The sequence below is a fragment of the Centroberyx affinis genome, unplaced genomic scaffold, assembly GCF_046629955.1.
Source record: "Centroberyx affinis isolate AG114_WGS23_722 - 3 ecotype Tasmania unplaced genomic scaffold, CSIRO-AGI_Caff_v1 ptg007379l_1, whole genome shotgun sequence".
In the NCBI taxonomy this organism is placed as follows: Eukaryota; Metazoa; Chordata; class Actinopteri; order Beryciformes; family Berycidae; genus Centroberyx; species Centroberyx affinis.
Genome location: NW_027283722.1, coordinates 78,583 through 101,988, shown reverse-complemented (window position 1 = coordinate 101,988; position 23,406 = coordinate 78,583). Strand labels below are relative to the sequence as shown.

The window sequence follows — 23,406 nt, the reverse complement described above, 5'->3', positions numbered from 1 at the left end:
ATGCCAAATGAAAATGGAGATGAATATCAGCCCTTGCTTAATAACATCAAAGAATCTAAGAGGAAATTGAAGGTATGTAGTTTAAAATGATAAAACAGTTTTTAGAGAACACAGACATGTCAATAGCCTCTTCATCTGCAGTCTAACGCGTGTGGGGATGACAACTTTCTATCCAAGTCTTACAGTCAGCCAAGCTTACATGCTCATATAGCGATATTGCACGTTGACTGGCTATGAAAACGCTTGTTTTGAATGATGAATCTCTATTGTGTCTCTGTTTTGGTTACAGCTTCCAAACAAATCACTGCTACTGGCTGTTTGTGCTGCCTGTATAGGGGGGACCTTTCAGTATGGCTATAATATTTCCATCATCAATGCACCCACCAAGGTAACAACCACACTACTGGCTGCCAATCTGTGAATGGGATGAACGGTATGTGGGAGAATGCCAGACAATACAGCCCAGCATTTATGTTCCCTTGTAGAAGTACAAAATCGTTTGAATGGTTTTGTGTGTGTGTGTGTGGACAACCTTTTTGTACATTCAGTCAATAGTTCCTGGAAATAAAGGTTTTTTCATCTCCAGCATTCAACTCCACTGCACCTCTGTAATTAAACAATGATGTCTGATGGCCTTCAGAGTTAAAAGTTTAATTCATAGCCTACATTAGATCACGGATTAATTCGTTTTTTAGTTCACTTGTTAAACATGTAGCCTATTTTGTATTGATTTTCTCCCCTTTTTTCCTCTAGTCTGTGCAGAACTTCATCAACCAGACCTGGCTGGAGCGTTATGAAACAAACATCTCAGAGCAAGCGCTCACTCTGCTGTGGTCCACTATCGTATCCATATTCACCTTAGGAGGGCTTATTGGAGCATCTATTGGTGGAACATTGTCTATTAAGTTGGGGAGGTATGGACAAAAAGTTAAATTATTTATAAAATGGTCAGTCTTCTTTTCCATTTTGCTCCTTTGTAATAAAAATGTATATTCTCTCTGCTGCAGGAAAGGGACGTTGTTGGCCAATAATATATTTGCCATATTGGCTGCAGTGCTGATGGGCCTGAGCCAACCTACAGGACTGTTTGAATTGCTCATCATTGGACGTCTTCTCACTGGAATAAATGCAGGTAAATAATTCACAAATACACTTAAAGACCTCATTCCTATCTTAGGTTCTACAGAAACACATCTTTTTATAGATAAGATGGTTATCTTGAAAAGAAGATATCCCACCCCTTTTTCTCAGTGAAGGCTTGGACACTGCATGTAAAAACAATTGAGATGCTTAATCTTGGGTTTAATAATAAATTATTTTTCGCAGGAATTGGCATCTGTGTTCAGCCTCTTTACTTGGGGGAAATAGCTCCAACGCCACTTCGTGGTGCCACGGCAATGGGAACCTCCATTTTCATCACTGGTGGGATCTTGACTGGACAAGTGATGGGTCTCAAGTGAATACTGAACATATTTATTCTCTAACACCACACAACGTTCCTAAACACTTAACCTTTCACCAAAATATGGGTTCAAGGTTTAACATTGCTGCCATTGGAATTATCCCCTTGACTGCTAATTGAATTTCTATATTGTGATTTGAAAATTATGCTGAACAGAGATCTGTGTGTGGCTTTACAGAGAGCTGCTGGGTAAAGAAGAGTACTGGCCCATTCTGCTCTCCACCACCTGTATCCCAGCTATCCTGCAGCTCCTCGTCCTGCCCTGCTTCCCAGAGAGCCCGCGCTACCTGCTGATTGACAGGGGGGACGATGAAGGGTGTAAAAACGGTATGATGAGAGCAAAGCTGCCCTCCTACCACCTTTTGTTTCAGTGCAATGAAGTGAAAATATCACGGACGCTGTTTCGAAACGTATCAAAATCATTGTGGTGTGAACTTTGCCTGACTTCATGTGGTGCACATGACCGCATGGTTGGAAAGGTTGATGATTCCTTTGTTATCTGAGACCACCAGAGGCAGAAACATCAATGGTGGAAGTTTCCTCCATGGATATGAATTCCACCATGTGACCACATTCAAGTCTTATCGCAGTAATGAGCAAGGAGCCGGATTTCAACAGAAAACCTCATGAGATTCCCTGGCAGTGTGTGCAGAACAGTAGGTTGGCCACGTGAGAGTGAGCGTGTGTCTTGTGTCTCCCGTCTGCAGCGCTGAAGCAACTGCACGGCACGGACAACTGCGACAGCGAGAAGGAGGATATGGAGAGGGAGAGGATTATGGCGGCGGGAGTCCAGGCCAAGGAGCCTTGGGAGCTGTTCGCTGACCGCAGTCTGTCCTGGCAGCTTCTCACCATCGTCCTGCTCAACTCCGCACAGCAGCTCAACGGCATTAACGCTGTATGTCCGTTATAAACCTGCTGTCTCACCATGTTGAATCACACTGGTAGTTCCATCAATGCCCACTACACCTAGCCTACTTTAAAGACTTTACATATGATGAAACAAGCACATTTAAGAAGTAAAGCATAAGGAAAAGTTGAGTTTCTTGATTTGAACAGCAGCATAGTCAATATTGTTGCAAGGTGTACACATTTTTATATGGTGTTCTTGTCTGTATTTGCCACAGATTTATTTCTATGCAGGTTACGTGTTTAAACAATCCGGTATTCCCGATGATAAGATACCGTACGTAACTGTCGGCACTGGCGCCTGTGAATGCATCACAGCTTTAACCTGTGTAAGTATCAGTTATTCACCGTATTTTTAAGTGTAATTGCAGTGCTGCAAAAAGCCTTAACGTGTGTTTTTGGTCTGGTGACATGCTGCGTGTGTCTTACAGGGTTTGCTTATTGAAAGTCTGGGAAGGAAAGTGCTCATCACAGGAGGATATGTCCTGATGGGGATCTGCTGCATTTTATTCACTTTGACCCTCACCTTTCAGGTAACTAACAGGCATTGTAAAGAAATAGATACATGCAGCGTTGTGTCATGTATTTTCATATGTAAACTTTGTTGTTTTTTTTATTATTTCCTTAGGTTTACTTGACATTGCTTTTTGTGAATTGCACAATACTTCTTTTCCTTTATCATTTTTTCCCTTGGTATTAAATTGATGTTTTTCCTGCTGTGGAACCATATATAAAATTACTTAAATGAAAAGCTGGTTTGTGTTAACAGAGCTCTTTTATGTGATCTCTTCTCTCTCAGGCTGCCAGCCCACTTGTACCATACTTAAGTATGGCATGTGTTTTTGCTTTTATCCTGAGTTTTGGCTTAGGACCAGGTAACTGACTGAATTAGCCCTAATTCTACTCATCCTCCATTTAAAGCCTATCATCAGGAGCCACTCTGGCACTGTGGTTACATAACAGTGATTTCCTTTGTTGTTTCTTCTACTCTGTAGGTGGCGTGACTAACATCTTGAACACAGAATTATTTACGCAAACCACACGCCCTGCTGCGTACATGATCGCAGGGTCCGTGAACTGGTTCAGCTTCTTCTTCATAGGCATGCTCTTCCCTTTTATTGTGGTAAGTGTGAAGTGATGAGTTATTAGGAAGCAAGACCTAAAAGCTTGGCCGTTTGAGAGAGTTGGTCTGACTAGTTATATGTTCTGCCTCCATAGACCGGGCTGCAGCAATACTGTTTCCTGGTGTTCTTGGTCATCTGCTGCTTGGTGTCAATCTACATCGTCCTGGTTGTTCCTGAAACCAAAAACAAAACTTTCCTGGAAATCCATAATGAGTTCCAGTCCAGAGACAAGAGGAAGGCCTCCGGCAGCGATGGCCCGAGGACAACACTGTTGTCAACTCCCCTATGAAATGTAACTCATGTAGTCTGCCATTAACAACAATGTAAAAACACATTCCACATCTCAAAATATTTGTGTCACAAAGATGAAAATTTGTCATGGAGGATTTTCAGTGCTGTCATTTCCGTGCGTTTTTTATAGTCCAGTAAACACACCAGATACTGTTTCATTGTGCTTATACTCAACACAATAGATCACAATTCTGCATAATAATCAGTCATAGTGTAAATGATGGTGGCCGGCTTGAAGTTCAGAGATTACTGGATAATTCATAATTCATATATTCATAATTATATATTTTGTACTCTATAGTTCATTTGCATGCATAACTTGAAACAATCTCAACAATATGATGTAATATTTTGATAAATGTTATATTTGATAACTTTTGGAATGTACAACTCTTGTAAAGGGCACTATCCAAGACTTTTCAATAAAGATCAATTTATCAAATACATGTTAACAAATATCAAAAGGCTCAAAGTAGGTATTCTACTTTCACAGAGTTCATGCCATTTAGGCCGCCTGACTTTCAATTTTAATTGACAGCCTGTTAGCCTTTCAGAAAGGCATGTGACCTGGGGAACAAAGGGATTATTGAAGGCTGTCAGGAGGAAAAGGCTGGATAGCTGTTTAAGAAAGAAAAAGGGCTACAGAACGATTGATGCATAACTCTTAAGTAGATGTAATGTTTTGGTGCAGATTCCCAAATCGTATAGTTGTTACCTGACCTGAAAACTGTCCTAGACTTTGTAAATTAGTCATGAGGAAAGTGGGATTAGATTTGATTAGATTTGATTTGATTTCTTTCTTTCTTTCTTTCAAATCCTACATTGCCACACCACAATTCAAAACCTAAATTCCTCTGAGTTATTAGCATCTGTGAGGTTAAACTATGTGCCAGATAGTAGGCTAGAGCAACCAAGAGCCTTATTTTGAAGGAAATGACTCTTTGATAAGTACAACACACACCAAGTGGAAGCCATAAAAAATGTTTTAGACATACCAAGATGTATGAAAATTGTCGTCAGGAATTGTAGGTTTGGAGCAAAGCATTTAAATCATGGATTTACCAAGTGGAACATAGGAAAATAACTAAGAAGACTAGCTACAATGAGCCTGATATCCCAACTTGATGCAGCTCCAAAAAGTGAACAATCTACTGCTAAAATCCTATCATTCGTGGATGCTGGGCTTTACAATTCAAACAAACCTTCAGTACCGCTACCTGTTTTAAGGAGGATAAATCAAACGAGCATCATCGTACAGAATGATTTCGTCCGAGACTCTTGCTCCGATTACTCTAGTCTTACCAGTTCCCCGGATGGATCAAGCTCCTCCTACTCAACATGGCGACCTAGAAGAACTCCACGCTTGTTTGTTGACATCCCCCAAAATCCAAATCCTCGTTTATTTTGTGAATTCACAGTCTATAACCATGTCAAGACTCATCGTTAAAAACCTTCCCAACGGGGTAAGTAACACACCGAGATAAACGCAGCGAGGTGTGTGTTGCTGTGGTGAGTTTACAGTATCTGAAAGTGTGTGTGTGTGTGTGTCTGCCTGCAGATGAAGGAGGAGAGGTTCCGGACTATGTTTGCTGCCTTTGGGACCCTGACAGACTGCACCCTGAAGTTTACAAAGGACGGAAAGTTTCGTAAGTTTGGTTTTGTGGGTTTCAAAGCCGAAGAAGATGCGGACAAAGCGCTGAAACATTTTAACAAGAGCTTCGTGGACACTTCCAGAGTGACGGTAAGTAGCTCAGGCCGACCAGGGGGTTTAATGGACTCAGAAAGTTAATGTGGGCTTCACATATTGTTGATAATAACTGTATTATTATTGTCAACACACATACACACACTATACTACACTTTACTTTTCTTATTTAATATTGTGGCACTTGTATTCATGGCACTCTGATTTATCTGTCTACTTGCCCTGTTGATGCTTGAGGAATGTTCTCTTATTTTACTGTTGCACTAACTGTAAATTGCTCTGGATGAGAGCATCTGCTAAATGCCTAAGTTGTAACTTGTGTCCAGGTGGAGATGTGTAAGGCGTTTGGGGACCCGACTAAATCTAAGGCCTGGAGCAAACACACCCAGAGCTCCGGCCCAGGAACAGCCTCTGCTCCAGATGACAAGGACAGCAAGAAGGTAACGCTGCAAAAAGTCTGTAAAACCACAATAACTGCTAGTAAACCTGAGAAAATTACTTAGATGTGTCTGTTCTCTCTCCACTTAATGAGAGATTTTGAATTTAATTTTGAATTACAGACTAGATAGTCAAATAGATGATACACATGACACTTAAGGTATCACAAAATATACAGTGCTTCACTTGCCTTGTTGTTTCTCTCTGCAAAGCTACAGTATGTTCCAGTTGGTTGTCAAGTACCACATCTTTGTTGCTATTTGGAATAAAATATATGTCCTGTTCTTTCTGCCTTTAGAAAAAGAAAGAGAAAGCGAAAAAGGAAACCTCCAGTGTGCTGGGCAATGTAAGTCAGTCTCTTGTTCATGGTAGGATGCAATATGTATCAGTAACAACTGGGTCTTAGTGTATATTGAGCTTAAGTGCACAACATCTGTCTTTGGGGTGAAACAAATGTACCCTCTTCAATTTAAATTGTAGTTTTTGCTGCAGTAAAATGCTTTGCCCCCCACCATTTGAAAATTGAAATTGTGATAATAGGCTAACAGGCAGAGTAAGGTACACAGCATCCAAATTGGTGTTTCAATTTAGAGGCTGTGTTAGTCTTGATTTAAGAGTTGCCAGGTAAAAACAGTGTGTCAGCCAGAAGTTTATGAGGACTGCCACCACTAATTCCTTCCTAGATTTAGTACAATTCCCCAGTGTATGAGCCAGCAGTCTGGCACACTGCAGCAGCCTAGCACAGCCTATTAAGCATAAATAGATGTTATATGATATACAGTAAATGCCATTTGTTGTTTATGTGATGTTTAATCATTTGCATGTGCATGCTTGTGTGTTTGCCAGCTGGAGGAGGACCAGGGTTTCAAGGAGTTTATGTCAGTACATCAGAATCGCAGTCAGGTACCAACCTGGGCCAATGACTCTGTGCAACAATCAGCTGTCCCCGACACTGGAAAGGCAAAGACCCAGGTCAAGAAGAAAGCGGCCTCTGATGATTACCTCAACTTTGACTCAGAGCAGTCAGAAGATGAGGAGGAGGAAGATGGTGATGGTGAAGATGAAGGTAGGTAATGGTAGCCCCTTCGAAGTTTGGGTTGACAGTGTGAGTGTTTGTGCATGTGCAAAAATAGTCTTTTGCTACTTTCAGGTACCACTAAAGAAGCTCTGAAATCCGGCCTGTCGGATATGGAGTACCTGCGATCAAAAGTGGCGCAGACGGGGGACACCATGAGGGAGAGTGGAGAGGAGGATCATGGTGATGAAGATGGTGATGATAAAGACGATGATTGTGTCCCGGTGCATCAGGCAGACAGTGCTTATGAAAGTGGCGACAGAGACAACGTCCCAAAGACCAAAACTTCAATCTCCTCAGTGGATAAGAAGCAGGGCAAAGCTGCCAAGCAGGAGGTGACTGATCAGATAGCTCGGCCTTTTCTCTCTACATGTTCATCATTACTGCTCAATACAGCACAGTACTTGCTTTCAGTTTGTATTGGTTAAAACCCCTCTATCTGTTTCTTCCATCCATCCCCTGCCTTCCCCAGACTGAGCCCACTACAGAATTCACAATCAAACTGCGAGGAGCCCCTTTCAGTGTTAAAGAGGTGAGTGAGCAAGATCTCCTCAGTGTCAGAGGTGAGCTGAAGGGAGAGAAGACATTCCTTTTTGCAAAATGATCAATGTATTTCAGTATCTACATTTAAGACATAATGCCATTTGTTATGTGTGATGTCAATAGCAACAGGTACGAGAGTTCATGACCCCTCTGAAGCCTGCAGCCATCAGAATTGGGAAGAACGAAAGTGGCAATAGAACAGGTATGTGACTGAAAGTATTGGAAGATATACTTTAAGATTTTTTTTTATCAGCATATATATCTGGTGGTACAACAGTATATGTATGTATGTCTATGTATACTGTATTCAGCATATGTATCAGCACAGATATCTGGTGTGTGTATGTTTCAGGTTATATATATGTGGACTTACACTCTGACGAAGAGGTGGAAAAGGCCCTAAAGAAGAACAAAGACTACATGGGTGAGTAAAATATGTCCCATTCTTATTCATGTGCATATTCATGGTTGCTCCTGGGTGTATGTTAGAGGTCGGTGATACGTTTGACGATCTTACATTATCACTCATTAAAATTTTTCACAGGGAGATATGGTTATATTACTATTATCATAACTTTTGCTTTTACTATTTACATTCACTGCTTTCACCTAGCTTCTCAACCAAATCACAGTGCAAGTTTTCTACTAACCTTAAAGCTGAAAATTGTTTCAACAACTTGCCTGAGAGTGCTTTGTTGAGTTATTAATTTTACTAGTGTTTAATAAATTCATTACTACAGGTTTTTTTTGTTTTTTGTTGTTTTTTTGCATATACTTTCTGTAAAGGCTGCAAGTTAAGAACTACTTTTACTATTGTACTGTTCAGTAACTTGCAACCTAGTCTTAGAAAAGCAGAATGAAAAAAATTGTGATGTATATCGTGAATCGTGAAAATACCTGAAAATGTTATGAAGCTGTTTTGACCATATCACCTACACTTAGTGCATGTATGGGTCCTAAAGAGATGAGCCTTCTGTGTGTGTTTTCAGGTGGGCGTTACATTGAGGTATTCCGTGTGGACAGCTGGAGAGGAAAGGATCAGAGAGACAAACGGGGCAAAGAAATTGACAGAAACTTCACCAGGAAGCTGAAGGAGGATGAGGAGGAGGAAGATGTCGCAGAGTCAGGAAGACTCTTCATCAGGAACCTTCCCTACACTTGCACCGAGGAAGAGATCAAAGACCTATTTACTAAACATGGTGCATTAAAACACATGATGCCCACATATACACAAGCAAAAGTGCATGCATGTTTGCCCTCTAAAAAATAAATTCACTCTTATCTATCCAGGTTTATGATTCTATGCTCTCTACAGGTCCCTTATCTGAGGTGCTGTTCCCCATTGACAACCTAACCAAGAAGAGTAAAGGATTTGCTTTTGTAACCTACATGATTCCAGAGAATGCTGTAACAGCTCTGGCTCAGTTAGACGGACACATATTTCAGGTACTTGGATCTCCAACTGATGTTTGAAATGTCACTGTGCAGTACAGCAGCTGTAATGTCTCAAATTTAGTTGATTTAGTTGAACTTGATTTTGGGGAGGCAGATTGCAAACGTTTCTTTCTCACATACTTTCAGGGCAGGATGCTTCACCTCCTTCCCTCCACGTTGAAGAAGGAAAAGACTGAATCCTCAGACTCTGGTGGTGGCGGCTCCTCGACTTACAAACGGCAAAAAGATGCTAAAAATAAAGCTTCAAGTGCCAGGTACACATGCTCACATATTTGTATCTGCACGTGTAAATCCCTTTAAACAATTTCAGTTTCTTATGCTACATTGTGCTATCTCTGCTTATCTGTTTCTAATTTTCTTTGAATTTCCTTATTCTGTTCCTTTCTAGCTCCCACAACTGGAACACCTTGTTTCTGGGTACAAGTGCAGTGGCAGATGCCATCGCTGAGAAGTACAACACCACCAAAAGTCAAGTTCTGGACCATGTGAGCAGCACTCCCCCCTGTTGTCGTCTTGCACATTTATGCATGACCCCCATTTTACACACCAGCACAGCTCATCTATGTCCACTACATACACCTACTAACACATTATGAAGCAATAAGCATATACACATTCAGAAGCACTCTTAAAAATGTACTTGATGTCTTCTCCTGCAGGAGTCGAAGGGTAGTGTTGCAGTGAGGATGGCTCTGGGAGAGACCCAGATTGTCCAGGAGACTCGCCAGTTCCTACAGGACAACAGTGTGTGTCTGGACTCCTTCAGTCAGGTATGTTTGAAACAACTCTTCTTTCATGGTCTTTTCCCCAGAGAGAGGGCCCTTGCCCTTTGTTGCATGTCTCTCTGCCCTCACTTTCCTGTTGATCTCTACTACTACCTATCAATAAAGGCAAAAAGCCACAAAAAAACATTCCAAAATGTTGGTTCCAAAATCTTGGTTAAGGTTGTATATTTCTACTTCATGTCCTGTATGTGACTTCTTGCGTACAGGCAGCAGCAGCGAGGAGTACAACTGTGATCCTGGTGAAGAACCTCCCGACGGAGGTGGCAGTGTCAGAGCTGGAGGAGCTGTTCTCACCCCATGGCTCTTTGGGCCGGGTGCTGCTGCCGCCCTCAGGACTCACTGCCATCATAGAGTTCCTGGAGCCGACCGAAGCTAAACGTGCCTTCACTAGACTGGCCTACAGCAAGGTGACTACAGCTTTTCACCAACAACACTGTACATTCACGGGAGAGCAACTTTAAAGTCTTGTACTTATTACATTTCTCAATTCTTATCTAGTTCCATCACATCCCGCTGTATTTGGAGTGGGCGCCTGTTGGGGTGTTTATGGCAGCCAAACCTGAACCAGGTAAAATCCCACAAACACACTCACAGACATACAGTACTTGACACTCTCGAGTTTATTCTTCAACATTTGAGTTTGGCTTTTCAATTTCTCCAAAAGAAAATCATTTTTTGTAGATATGAAAGGGATTATTTGAATAATCAGAATGTCTTCTGGATCTGTCTAGTATCAGAAAAAGAGGCGGCAGTGGAAGAAGAGGATGAGGAACAAGAGGAGGAAGAGGAGTCTGCTCCGGGTTCCACACTTTTTGTTAAGAATCTTAATTTCAGCACAACAGAGGAGAAACTACATGAGGTGGGTCAAGTTAGGAATAAGACCCTCACTTTCATTGAATAACATTGAACAAGACTAAGAGTCTTACCCTGCGACGTTAAATTTTGTGGAAGCTCCTCTGCCGGGAATCGAACTCCGGTCTCCCGCTTGAGAGTCTGCAGTCTAACTCCCTGCAGGCCACGTGACCATAAAGTGGTGAACAGAGCGAACGACCAACATACCAAAGGGATGATGAATAGAATTGATAGATGTTGCATATCGTTTGTTTTGTTCATTTTTTTTGCAGACATTCTCCAAATGCGGCAAAGTCAAGACCTGCACCATCTCCAAGAAGAAAGATAAAACAGGTACTGAACATTCAGAGTAATATCTATCTCATATTTGAACTGACTTGAACATTCATTTATAGGCTTTTCCTGTCAAAAAGTAATAATTTATTAGAAAATGTATGATTCTGTTGTGAGGGGAAATCAGTATTCCTTGCATGTGTGTTGTCAGGCGTTGTGAGAGCAGTGGGTGAAAATAAGTTTTAGGAGTTAACAACTGTCCTAACTGTTGGTTTGACTCTAGGCAAGCTTTTGTCCATGGGTTACGGTTTTGTCCAGTATCAGACGGCAGAGGCAGCACAGAAGGCCATGAGGCAGCTGCAGGTATTGGACCCATTTCCTCAGGAATACACTTACAGCCCTTCTCCATGATCTTCTTGGTGGAACTTGGCTAATGTGGATTCTCTCTCTCCTCCAGCGCTGTAACGTGGACGACCACCAGTTAGAGCTGAAGGTTTCGGAGAAGGCCACAAGGTAAGATGGGCTTAAGAAGAGGCTTTGGCAGCTTTGATGGTGGTGAGGGACTAAGAAAACATCACTCACTTAAACAGAAGGTGCTGTGTATAAGCCTGAGCCTCACCTACACAGTTAACTCGTAATAAGCCGGTCATGAACAGTGAGTAATGGCATAACAGAATAAAGCAGGAATAGTGTCCATAAATTTACTTCAAAAAGATTCTCAGTATCTCAATATCGGAGTCTGATGAGAATAAAACAAATTGCACTGATTCTGCCATTGTCCCATTCTCTGTTCTCTTTAATTATCATGCAGCATGGAGAGTACACAGCAGCAGCAAATGCAGTTTTCTGACTAGTGAAGCAAAGCAGGAAACATATAAGGGAATAGGGGGGTGAAACAGCTGGGCTACTATCTTTAGAGATACAGGCGTCCTTGACTGTTGCAATGTTCTGGGAGACAAGTTGTATAATGACTGAAATAATAAGGTGAGCATACTAATACAATATATGGCAACTTTCTCCATAGCCTATCTGTAGTGACTGAGTGAAGCCTTGTTGTGCATTAAATTAGGATTTATTTAGGCAAAACTCTTCTGAAGACCTGTGTTACTTTTTATAATCATCCTTAACTCCTTCAAAAGACCTTGAATAATGTTCAACAATACTTGATTTGTGACAATTACATCTTAAACAGTAAAAAGCAAAATCTGTGAAGTCTTCTCCATATACTTCAAGGCCTTAAAACACAAACCTAGCATGAACCTGCTTTGTTCTTTTATTCCCGTTTTGAAGCATTGAGACGCAGGATGCATCCCACAGTGAGAATTATTTGTCTGTGACATTTCTAGAGGTTACAATAAATCCAGAGAGAAGATTTAGTTTAGGTGAGCATAGTCAAGGTAATATGGTGAAGGTTTCCTCCAGGATCTCCAGTGACTGTGACAGTTAGAAGCTCAAATGGGCAGAAAATAAGTCTTCCTTTTCCTTTCCAGTGATACTCAATGAATGCATATTGGACATATAATAAGATGCCTGTTATTGCAGTTAAACTGGGTTTATGTACTGGGGCAGGTTACTTTCCTAATCAAAGGGCTGGATGTAAGGGGGTTATGGTGCAGAATTCAGCTTGCAGGTCAGCAGCTGATCATCACTACCATTGCCACTCACTATTCAGTCCTGTTTCCCTGTGTTTAGGTCGGCTGAAGTGTCGCACAAGAAGAAGCAGGTTGAGAAGAAGCAGACGGGATCCAAGATCCTTGTGCGCAACGTTCCCTTCCAAGCCACTGTCAAGGAAATTCGAGAACTCTTCTGGTAACAACCACACACACATGCCTGTTTTTGTTTAGACTATTTGTGCCAGACATTCAGAGCAGGATAATGTTGATAATAACATGATTTCATCCCTCTGTCCTCACAGCACATTCGGAGAGCTGAAGACAGTCCGTCTTCCAAAGAAAGCAGCTGGGTCAGGGAATCATAGGGGGTTTGGCTTTATTGACTTCCTCACCAAACAGGATGCCAAGGTTAGTGTATGCGTTTTTGTCCATGTGTTTTTCAGATTTTGTGAGGCTTCGGAAGTTGAAGATATTGAAGAAATGTAGAGCCATATAGGCACTAGGTAGCAGTGCTAGAGTATATGTGCCCATGCTGATAAATGTTTCTGTGTCCTCTTCAGAAAGCATTTGCTGCACTGTGCCACAGCACCCATCTGTACGGGAGACGCCTCGTGCTGGAGTGGGCTGATGCTGAGGAAACAGTGGAGACGCTGAGACGGAAAACCGCCGAGCACTTTCACGGTAAATCTACCAACTTCAGCCCCATAATACAAATTGTAATTCACTGAAATAACCACAAATTCACAACCTTCTTTCTTCCCTCTCATTCATTCTGTGTCTCAGTGGCCCCCAAGAAACGACGACAGGCAGAGGTTTTGGAGGGAATTATGGAGAATATGGAAACTGGAGGCGCCCAGGAGGACTGAGATCCCTAAACACCATTACCTCTGTCGAGATCTTCAGACAAGCCTGAACACTGCTCATGTGTTATTCTGTGTTGACTGGACTAAGGACAAAATATGGACTTGAATGGCATATGCAGAAGGAGCAAATTAAATTCAGTTTATCAGCCAGCTGGTCCAAGTTTGACAGAACTTCACCTCTCAATTCCCTCATGTAATTACAAATTTGTAGCATAGAATTGTGCTTCTGAGAGAAAAGATGAGACTGATGTAATTTTTTTTATATATAAAATTTTATTTCATGTTATACAATACAGTATGTTGTGTCTGTTATTGTGTGCGTGTGTTATATATATATATAAGCGCTTTGAGTACCTAGAAAAGCGCTATATAAATGTAAATGGAAGGGGTCTTTTATTTTGAAAAGTCGTGTTCATGTGACTACTGACCCCCTATTGTCATATGACTGGCGTTATTTTGTAAACATGGCGTTCAGGATTCGAAAGGCGTCTGCCACAGTGAGGAATATTTCACTAATTTCGCTCGTTTTGTGCTTTCTGTGTGCGTCGGTCCGAGCTGAAATACGAACTGCCGTGATTGATAAGAAAACCGGACAGCTCTCTGTCCGCGAGGGATATCAAGACGAGTTTGTCGCTTGGGCGAACTTTACCGATGACATCAAAACCTCGGGGTGAGTTGACGTTAGTGTTGGATCTCGAGTCAATTTTGTTATCGATACTGAAGGTTTTCCCCTGATATTTGGTCTGTGTAGCTGTACCGCGCGACAGGAAGTGACAGGAACGTGTTTGTACGCAGAATAAGATGTGTAACGTTACATAAAGCACACAGACTTGCACCCACACACACATATATTTTGCCTCTCATTCATTTCATACACATCTTATCTAATTTCAGCTGGTCTTTCTTGGAGGTCACAACCAGCAGAAAGTACAATAACAGCATGCAGGCCTATGCAGCTGGGGCGGTGGAGGCTGCAGTCACATCCCAGGTCAGACTAGGCCACCAGTCTCCAGTCTGGGTTATACTTAGCTCACCAGGCAGTCTGGGCAAATCTGAATTTTGTTGCCTACACACTTCCCAGTTCAACTAATCTGTAAGATGTGTGTTCGTTTTAGCTCATCTATAAGCACTGGATGAACACTCTGATGAGTTACTGTGGGCCGTACACATTTGAGTCGGACTACTGCCAGCGCCTGAAGGCTTACATCACAACCAATCTGCAGTGGATGTGGGAACAAATAGAGTCGCAGCCAAATTTCCCCTACTGGCACCAGGTACTTCATAGGTGTATGTGGAGTGATATGGCAATACTGAACTCTTCAGGCCCAGAGCTGACACGTGTCTCCGTCTGTCTCTGCTCATCAGGTGCATCTGGCGCTGCTGCAGCTGAAAGGTCTGGAGGACAGTTATAACGACCAGCTGTCATTTCCCAAAGGGCCGTTCTCCATCAACCCATTTGGCTTCCTGTGAGTGATAATTCTGTATGATTCAGATATGTCTTCTCATGGTTTCTCAGACCAGAAACCTTGCCTCTTAACTCCTGTCTCACATTCTCCACCACTACTCTTCCCAACCAGACTTTTCCAAATGGGTGGGGATCTTGAGGACTTGGAGTCGGCTCTGAACAAATCCAGCCAAACTCGGCCCCTGGGATCAGGCTCCTGTTCTGCTCTCATTAAGCTGTTACCGAACAATAAGGAACTGCTGGTGTCACATGACACCTGGAACACATACCAATCCATGCTGCGCATCATGAAGAAATACAACTTTGACTTCAGCATGTCTTCTACAGGTAGTCCATTCCTGAATGCCTATAAGTTCCTTTACCCTCTTTTTTTTTACCTTAACCATAAGACCTACAATTTTTGCAAAAGGATGCCCCCTTTTGCAAAAACAAAACACAATTCGCTCCAAATTTCCAAGCCTCAGCGATGGACTGGCATCACAGTTGTACCGGTTCAACTCGGATAACTTTGTTATGTGGTCTGATGTTCTCAGACAATGATCTGCTTCCTGGAGGAACCCAAGCCTTCTCCTCTTACCCTGGATCCATCTTCTCTGGAGATGACTTCTATATCCTAAGTAGTGGACTGGTGAGAGCCGTTTGTACCTGACATGAGCACACCAGGTTTTATTCATTTGGAAGAATAAGCTGCAATATTTTGAATATGTTCAAAATGTAATCATTGAGAAATACAAAATGAGGAAGGCTGGATGATGTGGTTCCTTGATCTCAGTCTAGCTTGTCTGCAGGTTACCTTGGAAACCACCATTGGCAACAGCAATCCCGCTCTCTGGAAGTTTGTTCAACCCACAGGACAAGTCATGGAGTGGCTGAGGAACATTGCGGCCAATCGAATGGCTGCAACCGGCAAGCAGTGGGCAGAGATCTTCAGCATGTACAACAGTGGAACGTGAGTTTCACACACTGGGGTCTGGCTGCCTTTACTTTATTACTTTATTAACCCCCATTCTGTATCTTTACTATAGCACCATAATGTAATCTTCAGCCTAGGGTCCAGGCTCTGTTGAATTCTGCCTTATTTCTTTGTTTTGTTCAGATTCCCATATGAGGATTAGATTTTAGTGGGTGTAGACCATGAACTGTTCTATGTATGGACAGTAAAGGAGGCAAACAGGACGTATGCAGTCTCTTCTAATCAGCCGTCACATGGGAAGTCGGCCAGGTTACATATCAGTTAAGGGCTAGTCAGCTGACAGGGGTTTTCTTGTGAAATGCTGAGTAAGCTACTTCTACGTTCTTTTTATAGATCTCTCTTAAACTCACTGAAGCTTCATGGGCTAAAGGTTCATTCAGTTTAGACTGAGGTGTGTGTGTGTGTGTGTGTTGCAGATATAACAATCAGTGGATGATTGTGGACTATAACCTCTTCACTCCAGGGAAGACTGATATCGATGAGGGGCTCCTCACTGTGCTGGAGCAGATTCCGTAAGTCTTTGCACCCCCATCTTTAACAGGCTCCAAAACGGGCCCTTTAAATATTTCTGCAGCCTCTGAATGGCCTGCAAGTCCCATCTAATTCACTGATTTATATGTCTAAAATCAGCTTGTCCTATCTCTTAATGCTGCAGGGGACTAGTTATTTACACTGATAAAACTCGTGAATTGCTGGAGAAAGGCTATTGGGCGAGTTACAACATCCCGTAAGTACCCAGCGCTCTGTTTCAGGAACATCAAGTTTCATGTTTTGATTTCATGTGTTCTAATTGTGTAATATGTGTGTGGATATTTTCTTTTGTTCATATAGGTACTATGTGGAGATCTTCAATGCCAGTGGCTGCAATGAGCTGGTTAAGAAGTTTGGCCCGTGGTTCTCTCTCGACCAGAATCCAAGGGCTCAGATTTTCAGACGAAACCAGACAGCAGTTACAGACTTGGATTCAATGGTCCGCCTCATGAGGTAAGATCAGTGTGTTGGAGGAGTTTGAGGTGAACACTCCCGTAAGGTCCTGGACTGGTCCTAGTGATGCAAACACACTTTAATTCAACTTTAACAGAAGATTTTGTGTTGTTACGTGCATGATGATTACAGTTCCATCCATGTTTACGTATGAGGTGCCGTGTGTCTCCTTTCAGGTACAATAACTTTAAGGAAGACCCACTGTCGCGATGTGATGGCTGTAATCCACCTGGTAATGGGGAGAACGCCATCTCTGCCCGGTCAGACCTGAACCCAGCTAACGGCACGTACCCCTTTGGTGCCCTAAGGCAGAGACCCCACGGAGGAACAGACATGAAGGTTTGTATCTTTCTCATTTAATTTCTCGCCCTCGCCCATCTCTCGGTCCGTACTTCTACTTGTCCTCTTCCCTGAATGCTCTCAGTTTTGTGAAAGAGACAAGAGATGCTTCCTAACTCTGACCATGGGTTGTGTGTGTTCCTGTGCAGCTGACCTCCTATGGGATGTTCAGTGAGTTCGGTATGCTGGCAGTGAACGGGCCAACCTGGGACCAGGTGCCGCCCTTCCAGTGGAGCACCTCCCCTTACAAAGACCTGCTGCACATGGGTCACCCTGATACTTGGACATTCAAGCCTATAAAAGTCGCCTGGTCTCCTTAACCACTCTCACACACACTGACATACAGGTGGCTTCATAAGTGTACATACTATCAGCGGTGCTGTTAGCAGTTTTGATAAAAGGGAAATGATGCCTTTAATCCAATGAGACATGACATTAACAACCATGATAGTCATGGGATGTTATCCATCCTCAGTGGCCGTAATGTCCTGGAATCAAAGTATTGCACTATGTATAGTGGAAACGCAGAGGATCGAAGAGAGCTGTGAATGTGAGGCAATATTGCCTGATCTGGCCAAACAAAGAACCCTTGCTGCTAAAGTAGTAGCCTCTAAATTTGATTTATTTTTTATCTTTAGCGATTTTATTTCTTCTATTTGTTTGTTTATTTGTTTGTTTCTCATGCTAAAGGTATGAGAATTTGCCTTTCACTCGTTTCAGTTCTAAACGCCCTTAAATTAACTCATCACTGAAGTTTTAAAATACAGTATTATCAAATGACTGAACTTTTCTTTTTAGAAATCACTGCATACTTGTGTTGATTCAGGTGCAAATTTTCTGTCACAAAGTAAATCTCTTCATCATGAGGTCAAATTTATAATTCTTAGTTATTCATGCATGATGAATTTGTTACTTTTAAAAAGTATTTTTTTAAATAAACAATGTCCTTCTCTGTCTTGTTTTTAAAATAAATTGAAATTCCACACGGATTTATCACTTGGCCAGTTTTTGAAAGTTTTGTAAATTGTTCCAAACGATGCTGCAAATACAAAGGGGAAAAACAAATGACATATTGTTGTCCAAGCCACATGAACAATTGATATTCAAATTAAACTGTTGTAAAACATATTTAACTGGAAATGTTTGAAGTCGTCCTTGCTTTTTCAGATCACCAAAATTAATAGACCAGAAAAGTCTAGCTGGAGGAAAATAATGTTCTGTAATCATATTTTTAATTTGTTTACTATTACATGTATCATTTAAGGTCCTCACATGACTAATGAATATAATTTTCTTCAACTTATTCAATTGGACAATTACGTTGAAAGAATTCTTCACAAAACAACACCATTTTCAAAGCATCCTTGAGAGGAAAGTGCTGTTGAACTGAATATCTTTGTTATTCCATATTAAGTGTCTGTGTGGAGAGAAACTATGTGTATCAGCTAATGTACAAAATAAAACTTATTTATGAAATCTGGCCATGTCAGCTGGGATGTTATTCACTGAATAATAACATTTCAGTAGGTCTTCAAGGTCACCTGCTGTACTATAAAGGTGCTTAGAAATTTTTTTTCTTTTGAGCTTTATTCCTCTAAATGAAACTATAAAACAGGCATTCAGCTTTTTGGATACTTTTGTAGGCCAATTTAATAAAGACAAACTGATCTTGACATCTTTGACTTTTGATAATGGAACCTTTTCTGCAAATATAAATAATTTCAGAACCATATATTAAAACTTTTTTTCATTATATCAATCAATGATGGGAACAAATCACTACATACTTTTTAATCATTAAATATTATATCTAAGACAAGTGCCCTTATTGGAATAGCATTAATGTCCTGGATATTACAATCTTTAAACTGTAGGAGGGCAGACTGATGAACATTAATCTTGAGACCTGACACCACAGAAAAGTAAATACAATGCTCTGTCTTTGAAACATAATTTCTATGCTTTGTTAATAATGTTCTGTCACCTAACATATTCATCATTCCTTATCTAAAATACCTTGACATTGCCTCCTTTTAATATTTATCGCCATATTATGTACATTTATCGACATTCTGTGTACTAATTTCACTGAGGTTTTTGGCACCCATTGTGTTTTCAGCCCAGTCTAAAAGCAATTTCCAAAATGGAAATTCCAAAGATGTCCAAAGATATGTTTGGGGGTGGCGGTTTGTGTGTGTGACGTCACAGGATAAACATCCAATGAGGATGCGAGCTTATAGAACCTCCTTGGCTCTTACATCCAATCAGAGTAGAAGTAGGAAGTAAATTGATAATTCACTCTTCGCTCCCGCAAACAGCTGTTCGGTGTTGTCAGTTTTCTGCTGTTTCAACCTAACTTTAAACTTTTAGATGTTGAGGTCCGACTTACATAAAGCTGTAGTACTTTGTCAGAACTGGCGACGTAGTCGTTGAGGACTGTGCGCAACTCCAAGGTATGTAGTAACCTGCCTATGTCACAGGTTTTACTGATATGATAGACAAGTTACACGTCTCCCAATGGTCTGGACGGCAAACTAGATGCATGTGGCTCTTTTCACAAAGTAGCTATTTGTGTGAGAGAGGGCGTGCTAGTGCAGAGGGTCTTCCGCGGTTGTGTAAATGAAAATTGGCGTTTGATGCCTGTTTGTTGCATTTTCATAATGTCAAAACATTCACCAAGCAGATAGTACCGCCAAACTTGAATTGAACTAAACTTGCAATTGAATTGAACTTGTAATTGAACTGAAGTGGTTTTGTTATGCTGTTCACAGCTCACCGCATCCCAGGTGTATGAAGAGTTTGGTGATGGGTTTCTGGCAGCCAGTGACTAATCTTAGAGACTATGTATCCCAGAATCCTCCAGGGGTGACCTTTTTCCTGTGTTTGTTGACTCTGGCTCTGTCCTTCATCTGCCTCAGCTCTTACAGCCACACTCACACTCTGCCTAACCCTGATACAGCAAAGGTTAGTACTTGTTTATCCAAACTCTTTGGGCAATGGCAGACCAAAGGCACTTTCAAAATGTGAAGCATGCATACACACACACCTGCTCACACACCTGAAATGCACCTGACAGTTTAGTACAGCATGGATCCATTTATTTGCACCAAGCAGGTATGACTGAGGTTAAGTTAATTGTTTTTCTGTGTAATATTATCTTTTGCACAATGGGAAGGAGCATAATGTTGTGCAGGTGTGTGACTGCATATGTACATGTGTTTTGTGTGTATCGATGTGAAATTGATGTGTAAAACATAAACTTTCATCTCCCGTTAGGACTGGAACCACCTCCTGTCATCCTTGGCACAGCTCCAGCTGTGTGTGAAAGCCAATGTCAGTTCAGTAGAGCTGGTCTCTCCCATCACGTCCCCTCTGATGGAGCAGGACATGGGTGGGAAGCCGTCCGTTAACTCTACAAAGAGCCCTCCTCCTGTCACCCAGCTGAATCTGAAGGTCCCACTGGTTGTGTCACCCAGCTCAGCCGGTCGCCCTCTGAAAGGCCTGAGTCTGCACACTAGCTTGGTGGCCAGTCAGCTAGGTCTTGCAGGTTGGCATCGCATGATGGCTTGCATAAAGTTCATAAAGTACTTGGTGCATTGCTGGTATAGGAGTAATTTTGTTGTGAAGCAAAGTACAAGTGTATAGTAACCATTCATTTGATTTTTTTTTTTTACTCCCCAGGCAATGAGACTGTTAATGTGACTCTACATTTATTGTCCCAGCCGAAAGGAAATGACACCTACACCTGCCTCACCGTCAGTGCCCCAACATACCTCCTACCCCTGAGCCTGTGAGTTCACATTATGCATACACAAGTCTGTTTTTAGGCCTCTGATCAAGACCCAATGGAGGCTTATTTAAACAAAAATATATTAGTAGTATTATTATAGTAATTATACATTACAAATAAAATTACAAATTAATTAAATAAAAAAAAAAAAATTTTGTCAACACATGACTGAATCTTTTTTTGTGCTGTTCATGCATATTATCCTTGCATGAAGACTTCCTCCAGATTGTCCAGCAAATGAGAAAATCATTTCACCTATCCACGTGGAAACAAGCAGCGAGTCTCCTACAACGTCACACACCTGCTACAGCCTACAGTCCAAACATGACTCCACACTCACTGTCATGTTAACACAGGTACAATATTACACAGATGAAAACATCATTACTCTACCATACTACAGATACCCTCTTTTTTTCACTTTCTACTTGTTCTTTTCATTCTCTAGGAGCAGCAGGGTGTGGCTGGACGACATCTGTTGGAAGTCAGTGTGTGTCTGCTTGCCGTTTGTTTGATGCTCTGTTTCGCTGCAAGTCTGACAAACTCACTGGCACGCCGCTACCACGGCAACGGACTGGATCCGCACAGTGTAAACAGTTCATTCTTATATTACCATACCATTGACAGTTTTTGTCTGTTTTGTTTTTGTAACTCTGCCTATAGTCACTTGCAGTCTGATTTTGGATGTCTAACCTTGTGGATTATATATAGAGCTAAAATCAGATTTAAAATACATTTATCTAATGATAGAAGGATTCCAGCATTGGCTCATTGTCAGCAAGCTATGGCAGGTTTGAGGATGTTTCTGTGTTCACTACAATTAATAAGTCATTTATTGTGCCCCTGATTCCCATCAAGTTGTGAAATGTGTAGAGACGATTTAACCTAACTGGTTGTTCTCCTTTAATTGCAGGAACCTTTGATAGAGTCCTGAACGTTTTTCATCCACTAGATACTGAAGAAATCAATTGGTGGACAGGAGAGAAGAAGGAATTTATACTTTGTTTATAGGAGACTGAAATAATATATGAAAGACACTTATGGGCTGCTGAGGCTACTGTTGGTGAAGAAATTGGTATCTCTGCCTCTTCTATGGTGGAGTTCTCCCTGTATGATTGTTGAATGTCTTTGCAAAATGGTGAGTCTGGAAAGAAGCCCTTGCTCTTTGATTCTGAGGGACTGACACCAAAACCTGACACTAATGTTTTAGATAGCTGAAGAATCTTCTAATTCCATTGTAGCTACGCCGGAAATATTTCAATGTGATGTCACGTTGTATACATTTGGCCAGTTACCTGCAGGCATAAGAAAAATAGACCACCAAATAAGAAAATGGACCCAGAAATGCAAGGTCACTAATCACCAATAGCTGTTTTTTTTTAACAGTGTTTAAGTGTTGTAGGGTGGATTTTTCCTTAAAGTAGCAGCTCAGGGATCAGGTTGCCCTTTTAATATGGCTTTAATGAATCTATTCCAATACTTTTTTTTTCTACTCTGAGAGTAGTGGTATGATCATGATGATAACAGATTGTTAATCAGTTTCTAGTTTTACTAGACCTGAGAGCTTTGGCTGTGTTAGGCTAGTGTCTGTTTCTTTTACTGCTTTAATTTCCATACCTGAGGTTGAGAGGTCCTTGAAACAAGATGCATCTGTAAGTAATCAAGCATCCAGAGCCTGGCCAATTTCCCAGTCTAAGGGAGAAGAACCGAAATGCCAGGTGCAGTACATTTGAAATTCATATGCCTGTCCTCTGTCCTGTCAATGGCAATAAAGTGGTGCATCAGTCTTCCACCACCAAAACAGTGCTGTATCAGAGGTAGAACGTCTGGTGACTGGGCACTTGCCCTGCAGTGCTGTTGTCATATCATCTTGAAAGAAACAAACTGCAAGTGTGAGTAACTGGTCCCATCCAGGATTGTTCTGCACTTCCACTAATATATCAGAAACCGATGTCTGCAGTGAACAAGATGCCCTCTCTACAACAACAATTCTCATGCTTGCAGCAGGAGGGAAACATTAATGATCGTAGTCTGTGGTGGAAAATAAATGCTGGGTGCCAAATGTTGCCACTTGCCACTTTTGCAAGTAACCAACACCTGTTTCATCTATTGTGATTGGCTAGTTTTGGGATGTGCCACAGCCACTCTGTGGCCTGTGAATAATTTTTTTTTAGTGCACTTCTGTTTAAAGAAGTGGTTGGAATCAATCCATGCATACATTGTGTCTGGACTTGATGCACACATGCCATTGGTAATAAAAAACATTTTCAATTCCAGCAGTTGCTGGTGCCATGAATAATGTCAGAGAACTGTTGTCCAGCAAACTGGAGTAAATAAACTAACTTGGCTCCTACAGTAGGTGTGCAGTGGAACCCAGGGCCAGTGATAGCAGGAGGGGCCAGTGATAGCAGGAGGGACCAGAGTTGTAGAGATGTCCGTCTTTCCCACACAGCAGGAAGGATATAATTTA

The 23,406-nt window shown here is 41.6% G+C and overlaps 4 protein-coding genes across 5 annotated transcripts; all 4 read left to right on the top strand.

The window, feature by feature from the left end:
- On the top strand, window positions 1-4,004 carry slc2a11b (solute carrier family 2 member 11b). Its single transcript, XM_071513622.1, has 12 exons — window positions 1-72; window positions 290-388; window positions 754-914; window positions 1,008-1,132; window positions 1,327-1,456; window positions 1,641-1,789; window positions 2,170-2,357; window positions 2,587-2,697; window positions 2,800-2,901; window positions 3,168-3,243; window positions 3,364-3,491; window positions 3,587-4,004. Exons 1-12 carry the CDS (start codon window positions 1-3, stop codon window positions 3,779-3,781), a joined length of 1,536 nt encoding a protein of 511 aa, XP_071369723.1. The 3' UTR covers window positions 3,782-4,004.
- Window positions 4,005-5,116: 1,112 nt separating this feature from the next.
- rbm19 (RNA binding motif protein 19) lies at window positions 5,117-13,676 on the top strand. Of its 2 annotated transcripts, none has more exons than XM_071513600.1 (24): window positions 5,117-5,246; window positions 5,342-5,524; window positions 5,815-5,928; window positions 6,225-6,272; window positions 6,773-6,992; window positions 7,077-7,336; window positions 7,474-7,533; window positions 7,668-7,746; window positions 7,897-7,968; window positions 8,534-8,743; window positions 8,860-8,990; window positions 9,126-9,253; window positions 9,388-9,484; window positions 9,659-9,769; window positions 9,991-10,191; window positions 10,283-10,352; window positions 10,516-10,643; window positions 10,909-10,969; window positions 11,193-11,272; window positions 11,367-11,422; window positions 12,602-12,718; window positions 12,825-12,930; window positions 13,083-13,203; window positions 13,306-13,676. In XM_071513600.1, the coding sequence occupies exons 1-24, from the start codon at window positions 5,211-5,213 to the stop codon at window positions 13,386-13,388; spliced, it is 2,772 nt and encodes a 923-aa protein (XP_071369701.1). In that variant the 5' UTR covers window positions 5,117-5,210; the 3' UTR covers window positions 13,389-13,676. The 2 variants fall into 2 exon arrangements, with proteins under 2 accessions (XP_071369701.1, XP_071369702.1); XM_071513601.1 differs by having other exon boundaries at window positions 5,815-5,943; window positions 7,077-7,300; window positions 7,480-7,533.
- Window positions 13,677-13,930: 254 nt separating this feature from the next.
- plbd2 (phospholipase B domain containing 2) lies at window positions 13,931-18,599 on the top strand. The gene is made up of 12 exons (XM_071513638.1): window positions 13,931-14,055; window positions 14,280-14,373; window positions 14,501-14,659; window positions 14,751-14,851; window positions 14,963-15,177; window positions 15,384-15,478; window positions 15,639-15,799; window positions 16,240-16,335; window positions 16,479-16,550; window positions 16,655-16,807; window positions 16,984-17,146; window positions 17,296-18,599. The coding sequence occupies exons 2-12, from the start codon at window positions 14,326-14,328 to the stop codon at window positions 17,464-17,466; spliced, it is 1,434 nt and encodes a 477-aa protein (XP_071369739.1). The 5' UTR covers window positions 13,931-14,055; window positions 14,280-14,325; the 3' UTR covers window positions 17,467-18,599.
- An 860-nt stretch (window positions 18,600-19,459) lies between these two features.
- Window positions 19,460-23,332, top strand: LOC139639539 (transmembrane protein 248). Its single transcript, XM_071513655.1, has 7 exons — window positions 19,460-19,599; window positions 19,918-20,110; window positions 20,423-20,693; window positions 20,828-20,936; window positions 21,151-21,292; window positions 21,385-21,525; window positions 21,850-23,332. Exons 2-7 carry the CDS (start codon window positions 19,937-19,939, stop codon window positions 21,868-21,870), a joined length of 858 nt encoding a protein of 285 aa, XP_071369756.1. The 5' UTR covers window positions 19,460-19,599; window positions 19,918-19,936; the 3' UTR covers window positions 21,871-23,332.
- The last annotated feature ends 74 nt before the right edge of the window (window positions 23,333-23,406 follow it).